Raw genomic sequence first — 15,877 nt, 5'->3', positions numbered from 1 at the left:
TCCTGGGGTCAAACTAGCAATGAGGACTTTGCTGATATGTATAACAATCAACAAACATACTGTTACTTGCAGTATTGTCGCCTATTCCTCAGGTGACAGAAAGGGATAAAACAATGTTTGGATGTAACCATTGTAATCATTGAAGTCTTAAGACTCCCAAATAGTGGTCACCAAGGGCAGGACATAGTCTTCCTACGTTCATTTATTTGTACGCGAACAGAGATTTAGTTATTTGTCCAGGGTCACACCACTGGTAAGTGTCTGAAACCAACTTTGAACACAGGTCTTCTAGATTCCAGGCCTGGTACTCTATCTACTGCACCACCCAGCTGCCTGCAAATGATTCCCAAATCTCTATCCTCAATTTGAACCCAACTCCAGACCTCCATACCCAGGCCTACAGGACGTGTCAAACTGATCATCCCACTGGCACCTCAAATTCTACATTAATTAAATTAAAATTATCATTAAATTTAAGTTTAATTAATACATTAAAAACAAAATGTTCTTGCTTCTCCTAATCCTACTTTTCTTTCTAACTTCACTATTTCTGGGTTACTACCCTGTCTCCATTATTTGTACCACTGGGGTTATCTTTTTTACTTTCTTCTTCCTCATATCTCATATCTAATTAGTTAACAGCTTCTGTAAATTCCACATCTTACATTTCTTGCATTACTCCATGACTCTTTATTTCTGTTGTCAAAATCCTTATATAGGCTCTCATCATTTATCAAAATTTCTGGATTATTGAGATGCCTTAGAGGTATTCTTGACCCCACACTTTTCCTTCCAGTAGGTCTTTCATAATTCCAGATTGGACCATGATATGACTCCTCTAGAACAAGAAAATCTCTATTGGGAACCTATTACCCAATGGCCCATTGAGAAGTGACATTCAAGGCTCCACTTAATCTGGTACTACTCTACTCCTCCCTCACTTCAATATGATTCAGTGGAAGTCATGACATTGCCCAATGTCATGGTCCTCTTGGGGAACAAAGGAAAAACAACAGTAGCAACTGGTCATGGGAAGTGAGTAGATTGAGCAACTGAGTGATTAGGGTATTTGAGGGAGAGGCGATATGTATGTTGAAGTGACCAATCATGAGGGAATGAGTTACAGAGGAGAAAAAGACTGAACTATATATTGAAATCATTGAAGAAGAAAGGAGAATGGAAAGACACACTCAGAGAAATAACCAGTTTGACCAAAGACTGGCATTATTTCATGTTTGTCTTTGTATTTCTAGTACAAGTACATTGCCTGGTACACAGTTGGCACTTAATACATGCTTGCTTGATTGATATAGCTTAGTGAGAGGGAAATCTGCAACCAGGTTGTGATTAGACATAATTCAACAATTGAATTCAATTCTACAAACATTTATTAAGTGCTTACAGCATGTAGAGTACAGTGCTAGGGATTGGGAAAGATAAAAGGTTGAGTAAGGTACATTCCGTATCCCCATGGACCCTATAGTCTAGTAGGGGACTAGAACACATACAGAGATAACGATAGTAAAAGTTGGTACCTGGATCATAGGTTTACCAGAGTTATCTTATAATGTTCACCATATACCCAATGCCCCACCCACTATGCCATGCTGTCTCTGATGGAAAGTGCCTAAGAGAGATGGAACTGTTCTGTGAGAGGGGAAAGGCTGCTTCTAGTGGGGAAGAGCCCCAGAGGTTTCCTGAAGACAGTAGCATTTGACTTGAAATGTAAGGAATTGGCAAGTGCTAAACAAGCATTAAAAATGGGGGGTGGGGAAGCATTCCAGACAAATATTATGAATAAAGGCATGGAAGTGGGAAAGGAGAAGGCATGTCTGGAATAATATGTGGTTCAGTCTGGCTAGAGATTAAGAATATAGAATCAGTATGCAATAGGCCTTGGGAAGTTTCAAAGTCTGGAGGGTCTCGAATGGCAGGTTAGGAGTTTGAACTCCTTTCAGTAGGCAATCATTTAGAGATTTTGATCAGAGGAGTGACTGGATTCATGTATAAAAAAAAGTTAGTGTTAACAGTGATGTCAGGGATGAGATGAGAAGATTGTAACAGTGGTGTCAGGGAGGCAATGGAAGTAGGAACACTAGGGAGGAGGCTGTTTCAATAATCCAGATGGAAAGAAGGTCAGTGTGGTTGGTGGTAGTGGGATCAGAGAGAACGGAACAATTTGAAATATATTATGGAATTAGAATTGACAAGACTCAGTAATGGGAGGTAGGGTAGAGGAAAGAATCAAAGATAATACCAAAATATGTAGACACACGTGTATATATATTTATACATGTATATAAATATATATATATATATACATATACATATATATACACATTTATATATGCATGTGTATATGGGGTGTATTGATTGTTCAAGGAAGATTAGCCCTTTGGTGTTAGGGCTTGCGGATTCCTTTTCTTTTTCTTTCTTCTTTTTTTTGGGGGGGAGGTAAGGCAATTGGGGTCAAGTGACTTGCCCAAGGTCACACAGCTAGTAAGTGTCAAGTGTCTGAGGTCAGATTTCAACTCAGGTCCTCCTGACTCCAGGGCTGGTGCTCTATCCACTGCGCCACCTAGCTGTCCCCCCTGGATCCCTTTTCAAAACTGCCTTGCCACTTTTGGTATCCACCTGGCATTCAACTCCCACCTGTGGCTCCAAGAAGCTACAGCATGCACAGCAACCACACCCCGGCAAACCCTCTCAGCAGATGTGCTAAACCAGGCTGAGGTTCACCAACAGGCCTCAAACTCATCAGTGACGCCTAGCATGTGAAAATTTGAGTAGGAGAAATAAGGCGTTGAAATAAGAATTTGGAGTTATCAATTTAGGAGGAGATTGCCAAGTGAAAGAATGTTCAGAAAGAGGAGATGGAGAAGAGTGTTTTATTAGATGTGGAAGAGGATGAGGCTACACTGTTCATTCGGGCCCTTATCAGCTCTCTCACCTGGACTATTGCAATAGCGTTCTAAATGGTGTCTCTAACGTTGTTCAGTCTTTCCCCTTCCAATTCATCTTCTACCCAGCTGCCAAGATGATTTTTCTAAAGTATGGGTCTGACCCCCTTTCCCCCCTCCCCATCTCTCTCTCACACATACACACACACCCCTCCCCTCACCCCAACAATGAGCTATAGCAGCTCCCTAATGGATGCCATCAGGATCAAATATAAACCCCTTTTGACATTTAAAGCTCTTCATAATTTTGCTCCTTCCCACCTTTTCATATGCTCTGGCAACACTGGTCTATTTACAATTTTCCATGTTTGGAACAACAATCTATCTCTCATCTCCACTCTTTTCTACTAGCTATCCCCTAGGCCTAGAATGCTCTACCCCCTCATTCCCATCTCTTATCTTTCCTTGATCCCTTTAAGACTCACCTATCGGGGTTGGGGGCAGCTAGGTGGCACAGTGGATAAAGCACCAGCCCTGGATTCTGGAGGCCCTGAGTTCAAATGCAGACTCAGACACTTGACACTTGCTGTGTGACCCTGGCCAAGTCACTTAACCTCATTGCCCTGTAAAAAAAAATTAAAATAAAAAACCTAAAAATTAAAAAAAAAAAAGACTCACCTACTCCAGGAGGAATTTTCTAGTCCCTTCCCCTCACCCCCTCCCAGCACCAGGTACTAGTACTGTAACTTTTTTTTTTTGTGAGGTAATTGGGGTTAAGTGATTTGCCCAGAGTCACACAGCTAGTAAGTGTTAAGTGTCTGAGGCCAGATTTGAACTCAGGTCCTCCTGACTCCCAGCCCAGTACTCTATCCACTGTGCCACCTAGCTGCCCCAGTACCATAACTTCTTAAGGTGCCTTCCATCTAATGTGACTATATCTTGTATCTACCTAGTTGTTTACACTTTGTCACCCTCCTCCATTCCCTAATTGGCCTTTCTTTGTATCTTTTTAGTGCTTAGCACAGTGTCTGGAACATAGGCAATACTTATGCTTACTCTGAAAAAACAACCAGAGGACATTTTCCTGGAAATTGCCAAATAATTGTCATGTATGGAATAAGGGTTAATTGGAGCTTGATTTCATTCCAAAACTATATGAGCTTTCACCACTTTTTTCCTGAGGATAAGCTCATAAAGTATACTTATGAGCTCCATCATACTTGTCGTCCATATCCTCCTTATCAGCAACGCCCTGATAACTTCATCCATTTAATAAATACCTCCACATACCCCTTATTAGCTAACACCTGATAACTCAGAAAACATTCTAGTTTCAAACATTCCCCTCAGCTAGCTACTGTTTTCAAAGATCCTGAAGTGTAAGTCTGAAAACAGATGTAGTACATAACATCTTGCTTCCCCAAAATTGCTATCCTAGAACTCTCCAAGGGTAGGGAGCATCCTTATACTCATCATGACACAGAGGGGACTTTTCCTACTAAAAAGCCAAACCTGGGAAGCCATCTTTAGAGTTGCCATAGTACTCCAGTTTGGGGAACTGACAACTATCACCCCAACATGGACACAGAGCTGGAGGTCCGTAGCATCCCAGTCCTATCTTCAGACATCTGTACATAATATAATGAATCTCCTTTGAACACTTAAATCTTGTACACGGCTTTCCTTTCCCACTCCTGAGTGCAGAGCTTTAGGTCATCCCCACAATATTCGGAGGGGAATTTGCCAGGATCCAAAAGAATTGAAATAGGTTGGCAAAAATGATCAAGTTTCCTAGTTCACTTTTGAATTCCTCATTGCGATCGATGAAGTGAGTGGTCCTTATTTAGAAGGCCCTTGAATGCAAGGCTAAAGTGCTTGGAATTATCATAGAGACGGTTTTGAAAAACCAGAACACTGTCTTAGAAACATCATTCCTGTTAAGGGGTGTATGTAGCTCAGGCCCCTTTGTCATTGGACCCCTTTGGCAATATGAGGAACCTTATGAATACCTCAGAATAATGTTTTCAAATGAACAAACTGCATAGGATTACAAAGGAAACTGGTTATATTGAAACAGTTATCTATATATAATAAGTATATATATATATATGTGAGTGTGTATGTGTATATATGTGTTCATATGGATACATGCACCCATGCTCACTTGCACGGACACACACACACACTTACAATCAGTTTGCAAACCCCAGTTTAAGAACCTTTGGTGTAGAACCTCCCTACCCTTGGAAAAAAGAAGAGAGCCCAAAAGAGAGCTTTGGAGAATTCCTGAGGTTAATACTCACAACCAAATAAGGATGTCAAAGAATAGACTTGATTACAGGTCTTTCTAACTCCAAGAACAGATCTCTATCCATTACACCATTATACTTCTCAAATATTTACATAATTAAGTGTAGGGTGAGGGGAGAAGCTAATCTATTTGCATTTATTGGATTACAGGATACTTCTTGATTTCACTTTTCTAGTACCCAGAATTTCTTTCTCTTTCAATCACGATGCGTTAATGGTGCTTTTTGGGGGTGGGGGGCAGGGCAATGAGGGTTAAGTGACTTGCCCAAGGGCACACAGCTAGTAAGTGTCAAGTGTCTGAGGCCGAATTTGAACTCAGGTCCTCCTGAATCCAGGGCCAGTGCTCTAGCCACTGTTCCAACCAGCTGCCCTCTACTTTTTTTTTTTTTGAAGTGCTCATCAGAATTTTGCTTTTATGATTGTTTTGGTCTAGTTGATGTTGCTTTGCTGGTTTTGTTGTTGTGGTTGTTTTGTTTTTTTACAACACTGGAATATGACATAGCTGTTGCAGAATTGGTAAGATACTAGTCACACACTGACCCGGGCTAGTACAAAGTGAGCATTCTCACACTAGAACATCAGGGACTTGGTACAAACATTACCTTCCAAGGCAGGGATACTTTCTCTACAGAGAGGTTCATTTTGGACCACTCTCTCCGACAGCCCTGTAACAAGGTAACAATCTTTAACAATCTTTTGTTTTGAGAAATCAAAACAGAACATTCTCCTTTTTGCTTTCTGAGTTATGGGACACGCAGGAGCAGATTCGCAAGAGGGCATCATACTCTCCCTTCCCAGGATGGGTGTTACGGAACAGCATCTTTCAGGGGGCTTCTTCTCCTGGGGTTAATAAATCTACTCCTCATCCCCTTTGTCTTTCTCTTTGTTTTCTAAGAAAGCATCTCTTATTAAACTAATGGCCTGGAAACAGCGCATGTCCTAGCAAAAATTAGGGCCTAAGGCCACCAACAGAGCAATCTGTCAAAGGGCCCCTCCCCTCCTTTAGCAAGCCTCTGGGGCTTCATTTCAACTCCCAGGAGAACTGCTAAATTGGGGTTCTGAAACAGCCCGCAGGGGCCTCCCAGGTAGCCCCTAATCATCTGCGGGCAAAGACAACAGTCCTGCTTGCCTCCCAGAGGCAGGCATAGAACTGATCCGCCCCACACCTTCCCAGCCACAACTGGCCTTAGCCTAGGAAGGTATTTGAAGCGCAATGTGATTGGCGCGCCCTCGCAACCCGCTGGGCTGCCATTGGCTGTCCCGCGCCTTTGTTTCCTTTTTTCCACTCCGCAGTCCGAGCCCCTTCAGGACAGCGGAAGTTTCACTGCTTGCAGGCTAAGCTCGCCTCTGGGTTTGGGCTTGCAAGAGAGCTGCAGCTCACACCGGGCAGATCTTCTGGGCGCCTCCCAGTAGCAACCAGCCAAGCCGAGCCAGCCTGGGTCGCCGCTAAGGTCCCATCGCTTCATTCTCTGGGCGGGAGGGAGGAAGCCCTGGGCAAGAGAATCATGGATCTGGAGAACAAAATGAAAAAGGTAAGGGTGGCAGGAAATACAGTCACCTGAGCTGGGCAGCACTCCTGCAGCATCTCACCCCCGGGTGTCCCCCAACCCCGGGCTTTTGGCCAGCCCCTTGCCTGGGGATAAAACTGCAGTGAAAATGCGCCCTGGAAGCTTGAAGCTTAACAGGACCCAGGTATCCCGCCCGACCCGGGCTTCAGGTACCCCGCCTGCTGGGGACGGAGGGAGTGGCTGACCTCTCCCTAACTTCCTTGAAACAAAAGGCGAGACTGGGAGGGAGAGAGGGAGAAAAAGAAAGGGAGAACAAGAAAGAAACTTCTTGGTTCTGCCTAACCACGTTCCGGTTGCTTGCAAGTTGACATCAGCAACCTCAGCCTTACCGGGGAAGCTGATTGGAAAGGGGGGTTAAGAGGAGACGCCCTGAGACCGGGGCACATTCTTTTCCTGTCTCAGGAAATGTGTCTTGGGCTTTCGTGGTTTTCAGGGCACTGGTCTGACTCCAACAAGCCTGCGGAAAAGGCTCATTTTTCATTCTTGTTCAGGCCGCACGCAGGATTGCGGGACCAGGGCGCTGATTTTCATGAAACCTGTTTCTTCCGGGTTCCTGGTTAATTTTTTGAAACGTGACGATGGCTGGGCATCCTCTGTTTAATGGGGTTTGATATCCATGTGTTATCTCCAAAAGAAACCATGCTTCCCTTTCCACTCCCCCTTCACTTGATGACAGTATACCACAAACAGAGATTGGTAAGAGAATAGGAAAGGGCTAGCAACTTTTCCCCCTGCTTTGATTGAGGCTGGCTGTCAGTGATAGACGAGCTATAGTCTTTCCAGACACTCCTGCCAATAACAGTCACCTGAGAGGAAGAGGGGCGGGGGGGGGGGGGGGGGGGGGGGGGGAGGAGGGGGGGAGCTGGTGAGTCACAAAAAGTGGCAGTTCCAGGTTAAGCTCTCATTGCACTAGGTGGAAGATAACATCTTTGGGAATCTTAACAGTCTTTGTGCATTATAAATGTAAAAGTAGGGGGATTTCTGACCAGAGGAGAAAATGGAAATTTTAGAGACTTTAATAGTTAGCATATATATCTCAGTGACCTATCCATAGCAAGCAGTATTGCTGTCTATATTTTTAAAAATCAAATTTCTTTTGCAAGCAGGATTTCAGAAGGCTTTTTTGTTTTGTTTTTGGCTTAAGGAAACCAAAGAGAAGAACAACAAAACACAGCATAAACTTGGACATTCTATGACCAAGCCACCACATAAATGGGAACATGAGAAACAGGAAGACATATGAAGGGCTGACTATACGGATACCTTCCAGCATGACTTCTTTTTCTATTTGTTTTAAAATAGTCGTTCAATCTCTTCTTTTAATCTTCCTATTGACAAATTTCTGTTCCTGCTGGAAAGTTTTCTGTGTCATTGAAAATTGCTTTCTAGTGACAAGGATATCCTGAGAGGTTGTTTTTCAGAGACAAAAGCTTGTTTTTTGAAGTTTACTAAAGGCATTTCTGTGGTCTTACTGTTGGCCAGATATATTGATTGAAATTGTTTGTATTTTTTTAAATGCAAACATCCAAAACACTTTTTGAAAACATTTTAAAGAAGATCCGGTTGTTTGGAGGGTAAATATCCAGTGTGTAAGTAAATAACTGAACCAGCAAGGAAGAAATTGACCAATTCTTTATAAACAGTTGTGTAGCATTGCTGTTTTTTTACAAATATTCCCAATATGGACTTTGACATATAGTGTCATTATGGTGTGGTCTGTTTTTATCCTTTACAGCACCCAACACTCAAAACTTAACTTTTTATACTCTGTATTTTTTATTGAAAAGTATTTAACTTCAGGAACAGAGTTATTGAAATAGCCTGATATTGAAGTTAGTTGCCAAACTAAGTTTTCCTCACAGATCCAAAATCTTAAGTGATAAACTAAGCTACTTGTTTGTATCTTACCCATACCTAAACTCTCTCCACCCCCTGCACCTTTTTAGTTTTCTGGACTTCCATCTGGGAGAAAAGCCAACTCCACACGGTCCTGCACTCCCATTTGGAAACATAAACCCTATACTTACTTCTCCTAAAAGTTTTTAAGGAAATGAAAAGTAACTCACAGGTTGAAGACCCATGGCTTAGGGGAAGGGCCTCAGTAAACTCAACTTTAAACTAAAAACATTGAACCTGCATTCCTGGGGGGGGAAGTTTGCTTTCAGCAGAATTTCTGGCCAAACTTATCTGTGACTTTTCAGTTAATGTCTTCCGTTTATCCTCCCCCCTTCCCCCCAGTCCATCAATTTCCCAGTATTCTTACTTCTTGACTTAAATGCATGAGAAACTAAGCAGTTTTATTGTCTTGAGTAAAACCAGCATCAAAATTGGCACAAATTATCAGAACAGTGAGGCTGCATCTTTATAAACTAAACTTGATGTTCCATTTTAAGACACTTCTGTCTTTTCTAGACCTAAATAAGAGGGCCAGCATCAGTGATTCCATAAAGAATTTTGATCAAATTATGGGAGAATCTACCTTATTTTTTCTATTAACTTTTTTCTTCAAATGAAAAGTGTTTAGCTGGGTTTTGTATTTTGTACATCACCTACACGGTGTGCTGTAGCAGTGGATAGGGTAGTATCCGATGTTACAGTTAGAAACTGAGCATTAAAACAGTTCTCTCTTCCTTGGATTAGTCAGAAGCCTAAAACCATTACCACAAACTCCAGACAGATTCTTTGGTTCTCCTAGAGTTTTGTTACGTCATGTATCATGTTTAAAAATTAGAGTTGCTGAAATATCTGTTCTATAGAGATTTTTTTTTACCGTGTTCCTACTATGGTAGGGTTTAGCTTACAAGACTTGCCAGTCTTAGGATGCATTTCAGCCTCTTTATGAAAAGTTTTTTCATCCTCATTGCTTTGTGTAAGCAGAGCCCACATCTAATTGGAAAAAAAAAAACCCAAAACAATAGCACCTGACAAATCAAAACCAAAGCCTCATTTTGTGGTGATTAGAAAATTGTGGCCCACGGCCAACTGCTTTCTGCTTTTCCATATAGACTATTATTCCACGTGAACCATTTTTTTGTTTTTGTTTTTGGTGAGGCAATTGGGGTTAAGTGATTTGTCCAGGGTCACACAGCTAGTAAGTGTCAAGTGTCTCAGGCTGGATTTGAACTCGGGTCCTCCTGACTCCAGGGCTGGTGCTCTATCCACTGTGCCACCTAGCTGCCCCCATTTTTTTTTTTTAATATACTAGAAGATGAGAAGGGAATGTCCATTCCTTCATACTAGTTGGAATGACTATAGGTTGTTTTTCTCTCCTATCTTTTTTTTTTGGCAGTGCAATGAGGGTTAAGTGACTTGCCCAGGGTCACACAGCTAGTAAGTGTCAAGTGTCTGAGGCTGCATTTGAACTCAGGTCCTCCTGAATTCAGGGCCTGTGCTTTATCCACTGCACCACCTAGCTGCCCCCTTTTTCTCTCCTATCTTGTACCTTTCAATTGCACCCCTTTTAGCTTCTTTCTTTTATTTGTTTGTTTGTTTTTTAGTGAGGCAATTGGGGTTAAGTGACTTGCCCAAGGTCACACAGCTAGTAAGTGTTAAGTGTCTGAGGCCGGATTTGAACTCAGGTACTCCTGACTCCAGGGCCGGTGCTCTATCCACTGCGCCACCTAGCTGCCCCTAGCTTCTTTCTTTACTTTCATTTCCTTTTTTTCTTAAAAATGGTTTGATAGAGAAAAACATTATCTTATTTTGAAAATATTGTAAGCAAGTTTATATTTTACAGTTTAAAGTTCATCTGGGATTTCTCCTTCTTGGCATCTTGTGAGTATTTCATAGCGATTGCCCAAGGTGACACAGGTGGCATAGTCTGTATTTGAACTCTTACTCCAAGTGCAGCATTTTATTGTACCATGCTGTCTCTGAACACCTTATAATCTTTATTCTTCATTGTCAATTTGGGCAAGTCACTTATGTTATAATGACCTAAAGCTGCCTCCTGTGTTCCATGATGGGGGGAAGAGATATGTCTAGGTTATTTCTAAGTTCCTTTCTAAACTCTAAAATCCTATGAAGTAATTGAGGAACAGGGATACAACTGAAACTCGTATTCACCTGCCTTTGTTTTAGGAGGTATAATTGCTAGGGCACAAATCCCAGGGGTTCCATCATTCCCCTTTGGTCTTGACTTTGCCAATGATACTTACAGCCAAGGAGTTGAGCATGCCTCCTCACCCTTCCATCTCCTATTGAGTGCTCTTTTCCCTTCAAATATGGGCTACCTAAGCCCAGAAGCATCCTTGGGGACCAGGTTTGTTTTTTCTTCCCATTGTCTTTTAGTTTATGATGTTCCTCTTTACCCCTACCTACTGGCTTTCCTGGCATCTATCCTTCAAGACTCAAACATCTTAGTGTTCTCACTATGAAATGAGGACATGAAGACAGAAACTTTGAAAATTTCTTTTTTAAAAAAAGGATTACTGGATTTCAGTACTTGGTACACCATGCCCTTATATAGGAAGGAATACATGAAGTCTGTGAAATTTTGAATGGAAGGTAACTCCCAGTATGGGAAGTCACTCCAATGTAGATACATATGTTTATGATTCAGTAGACTTAGATTGGTGGTTGAAGCATGTAAAATTAAATAAATTGTCCATGTAAGAAATGGAATTGTAAGCCAGGTTTTCCTGACTCCAAGTTCAGTATTCTGTTTATACCATGCCCTTATCCTGGATTTAAATATAGTTTCATTAAATTAATTATTTCCTTTTTTCCCCTTTCTGTAAAGTAATTTAAGGGTGCAGGGTGCTCAACTATGTAAAACTTGAGACTAAAATGCAACATTAACACACAGTCCACGCTTTTGCCTAGGTTCTCAATGAGAACTAGTTAAATGATGCCAAGTTGAAAATGCCCATGTTTCTTTTCTAACACAGCCAGAAACAGAGTAAACATCAGAAGTAGGCAAGAAAAGCAGCCACCTTTAGAACGAGGAGCACATTTTGTCAAGACTTTAGGAAAATAAACATATTTTGAAGGGCAGAATATTCTATTCTCCATCATGTTTATTTTTTGATAAATCCAATTTCATTTGTTTACAATGAAAGATTCAAAACCTCCCATGGATAGAGTAAACCTAGGGAATTCCATTTTTAAACTTTGCCACAGAGATAACCATATTCTTTGTTTCAGCTTTGCCTAAAAGGAGAAATGACATGAGATCTGGGTCTCTGGACTCAAAATTAAGTGCTTGAGATTCTGAATCAACAGAAATCTGAGAAGTCTAGTTTTTAAAAAAATTAAACAGATTTCATATAATGCGTATGTTCTGACTTTTATATGTTATTTTCACAACTGAAGTATATTTCTGCATAGAATCAGGAGTCAAGAAGGCCTGTACTCAAATCCAGTCTCAGATAAGCAGTGGCTGTGTGATTCTGGACAAGTCACTTAACCTTTGTTGTTGTCAGTTTCCTCAACTGTAAATAACAGTACTTACCACACAGGGCTGTTGTGAGGATCAAATGAGATAATATTTGTAAGAGACTTAGCACAGCATGTGGCACATGTGCTCTTATTAAATACTTTTTCCCTTGCTTCTTTTTTATTCTTTTAAAAAAAATTCATAAGCAAAACTGAATCAACAACCTGCAAAGGACAATGAGGGAACCCCACCCCCAACAAACAACTGAATATTTATACCATTTTCATAGTGTGAGAGAAGATTGAGAGTATAAAGAAAGTAGAAAGATTAGAATAGAGGAGAAAGTTATCTTGGAGGTTGTTTGATCTAGCCCCCTCATTTTACATATTACATCTGGAAGCTCATAGAGGTTAGGTGACTTGTCCAGGGTCACATAGGTATTAAATGGCAGAGCAGAGATTTGAATCCAAATCTTCTGTGTCCAAATCCAGTGTTTTTCCCCCCACTCTACTTCTCTGTTTACACTGCTTTTCATGACTAGCTTTGAAAGGTTTCTCTAATGTTTAGGAGGGTTATAGATATAACACATCCAATTTACTCATAATTTTTTCTCAAACTTTCAGCATTGACATCTTTATAAACTTAAGTGTTATAAAGATTATGGAGGAGATATTTTACTTCTATATTAATCAAATCATTAGGTAACTTATTTTCAAACCAGCAATAAAAGAGTTGAGTGTTTTACTCACAGAATTTCAGAGTTATAAAGGAGCTTCAGAAGTTATCTCAGCAAAACCTCTACCCCTAGGCATTCACAAATTTAGAAGAATGTCTCATTGATTGAAATTTAGTTGGGCATTTGAGTCATCAATTAACTCTTTTCACTGAGCCAATAGTTCCCAGTATTATACTGCAAACCATTCTTCATTTGACTTAACCCTGATCGCTAGCAGTTCAGTTGGTGATTCATGCCTTTGGCTCTTGGTGTAGGCAGGACACGAGCTTTTATTTAGGATATCTTGGTCATCAAGAGATTGTATTTTTTGCTAACTAAAATGAAGTCGAAAATAAATGAGGCTTCAGCAAGACTGTAAAAAGTTCAAAGAACATGTAAATGCACAAAAAGTCTCATCAGCCAAGCACCTACTGACACTGTGCTGTCTACAGTATAACCTCTCACCTATAAATTGTATATCCCTGGAGCAGGATTCAGTTTATCTGAAAATGAATAATACCTTACAAAGGAGTCAACAGTCACTCTGGGGTTACATTTCCTGTTTGCAACCATAATGTTTTTGTTTGGTTTCGACTGCCATGGTAACTGAAAATATGATTTAAAAAAATATCTGCCCGATAATCTTCAAAGCACATTATTACTTGGGTCATTTTTGGTTCAAGAAGGTAATGACTTAGATGGAGAGTTATGTAATTTCTGAAGAGTAGGTATACTCTTAACTTATGAGGAGGTGGAGAGAAATAGAGGAATAATTAAATAAAGGAATTTTTTTAAAAATTCAGAATATTTTCCTTTAAAGAACAAAATTTTATTGTTTCTTATTCAAAAACAGGAGGTAGAAATTAGATGGTAAGAGTTCAGGGTTTTTAGCTAGTCATACTAAAATATTTCTGATTTCTTTTAAGAATAGAAGCACTAGACTTCAGAGAAGTTTCCACTTATATTTTCACATAAGCCATATCTACATGTAATGATAATACAGAGGTCATAGTATGTGACCATCATGTAATAAAAATTACACCTTAATTTCAATATAATTGGTTTCCTTGGTAATCCTATGTTTTTTGTTTTATATATTTAAGAACATTATTCGGAGAAGGGGTTCATAGACTTTGCCAGGTTGCCAAAAGGGTACATGGCACACATAAAAGTTAAAAATCTTCAATCTATTTTTTTTTACAAATGATGATGATATTACAACCCTAAGAGGCTATGACCTACCCAGATTGCACCTCTATGAATATATTTGTTTCCAGAATACTGAAAGGGAGTATGTGTGCTTATCTGTAACACATACTTATGTGATCTTATACCATGGAATTCTGACCACAGTGGAAAACTGACCAAAAAGGATTTTTCAAAAGAGCAAACTTAATTTTTTTTGTTTGTCAAAACAATGAGCTCAGCCAGGGCTGCCCATGCAGAAAGCCTAGCTTAAACTCTGTTAATGGTATGCCTTAGTGAGTCAGTGCCTATATTAAAAGGCCCTGCCCTGACTACTTCATAGGATGTTTGTAAGATGAAGCAATGTCGATTCAATATGTCAGCATGGGCATCTTTAGTCAGCAATGACTGTATTACCTACTTGAGCCAGAGGACAGGGGATTGAAAGCACTTAATTTGTTTGTTTTAGGGTGGCTAGTGAATGGAATGCTAAACTTGTAATCTGGAAGAAGCAAGTTCAAATCCTTCCTCAGACATTTACTAGCAATATGGTCCTCAGCAAGTTAGCCTCAGTTTCGTTGAGGGATCCTAATAGCATCTTCTTCACAGGATTGTTTTGAAGGTTGAATAAAATAACATGTAAAGTGCTTCAGTAAACCTTAAATGTGTATGTATGTGAGCCATTGTTAATAATATTAATATAAAATGATCCAAACCTTTTATTTTTTAAATGAGTATTAGACAACATAAAAGTATTCCATAAATATGACAAAAGACATTGTTTACTCATTCTTTCATTCAAAGAGTATTTGAATGTTCATCCTATGTGAAGCTATATACTAGGTTTTGTAGGGGATTAGGAATAAAATTAGGTCATCTCAGAAGAAAATGAGGACATACTGTGATTTGATGGATAGAACACCGAATTTGGAGTCAGCAAGACCTGGGTTTGAATTGTGCTTCAAGACACTTAAATAGCACTTAGCTAGCCTCTGTCTCTTTACCTGTTCAATATGAGGATAATAATAAGCCCTTATTTCACAGGACTCTTATGAAGCTTATGTGCAATAATGTATATAAGGTGATTTGAAATCTTCAAAGGCAACGTAGGCTTCACTATTTTTATTCAAAGAGAGAGGAAGATAAAGACAGATTTTCATGGAGTAATATCACTTTTCCCCTCCATTTTAGGCATACATGGTACTTATATGATGGGCCAAATGAAATTAAACTTGGAATCTGAAGCCCTACGTTCAAATCCTTACCTATGTGACCTTGGGCAAGTAGTTTAACCCCTGTGGTTATTGGTTTCCTCATCTGATAAATGAGTGGGTTGGGTAATCATAGACTCTCAGCCTTGGAAGGGAACTCAGTGACTATTTAATCTAACCGGTACTTGAACAGCAGTTCTTTCTACAGCATACCTAACCAGTCATCTAACTTTTTCTTGATGTCCATCAGCAAGGGGGCGAAATTTTTGCCTCCCAAGACATACCCCTTTCACTTTTAGAGAGATCTAAAAGTGGGGAAATTTTTTTCTGTCTCATCAAACTCAGATTTGCTTCTCTACAGCTTCCGCCCACACTGCTCCTGGTTTTTTCCTCTGGGACCAGGCTGAACAAATCCCCGTCCTCTTTCATGTGTTTTAAGCTGTGGGGTTGCAAAACAAGGCAAAAACAGTTACCTGTCTGTCTTTGAGGATCTCACATTCTAATGTTGGTGGAAAGAAACATGGAAATGACTAGGAACATACAAGATAAATACAGAATAGCTACAAAGTAATCTGAGAGGAGAAGGCTTCACCAGTTGGGACGTGCTAGGA

General features: G+C 40.2%; 1 protein-coding gene across 1 annotated transcript in view; it reads left to right on the top strand.

Annotated features, from left to right (window-relative positions):
- Positions 1 to 6,513: 6,513 nt before the first annotated feature.
- The window catches only part of TES (testin LIM domain protein), a 74,811-nt gene continuing 65,447 nt past the window's right edge, over positions 6,514 to 15,877 (top strand). The window contains exon 1 of the mRNA XM_043967088.1: positions 6,514 to 6,742. Coding sequence (XP_043823023.1) covers positions 6,716 to 6,742 — 27 coding nt within the window. The 5' untranslated portion in view covers positions 6,514 to 6,715. The remainder of the gene's footprint in view (positions 6,743 to 15,877) is intronic.

Source organism: Dromiciops gliroides, chromosome 5 (assembly GCF_019393635.1).
Source record: "Dromiciops gliroides isolate mDroGli1 chromosome 5, mDroGli1.pri, whole genome shotgun sequence".
Taxonomy (NCBI): Eukaryota; Metazoa; Chordata; class Mammalia; order Microbiotheria; family Microbiotheriidae; genus Dromiciops; species Dromiciops gliroides.
The sequence above is the reverse complement of the archived record's forward strand: the minus strand, read 5'-3'. Positions and strand labels throughout refer to the sequence as shown.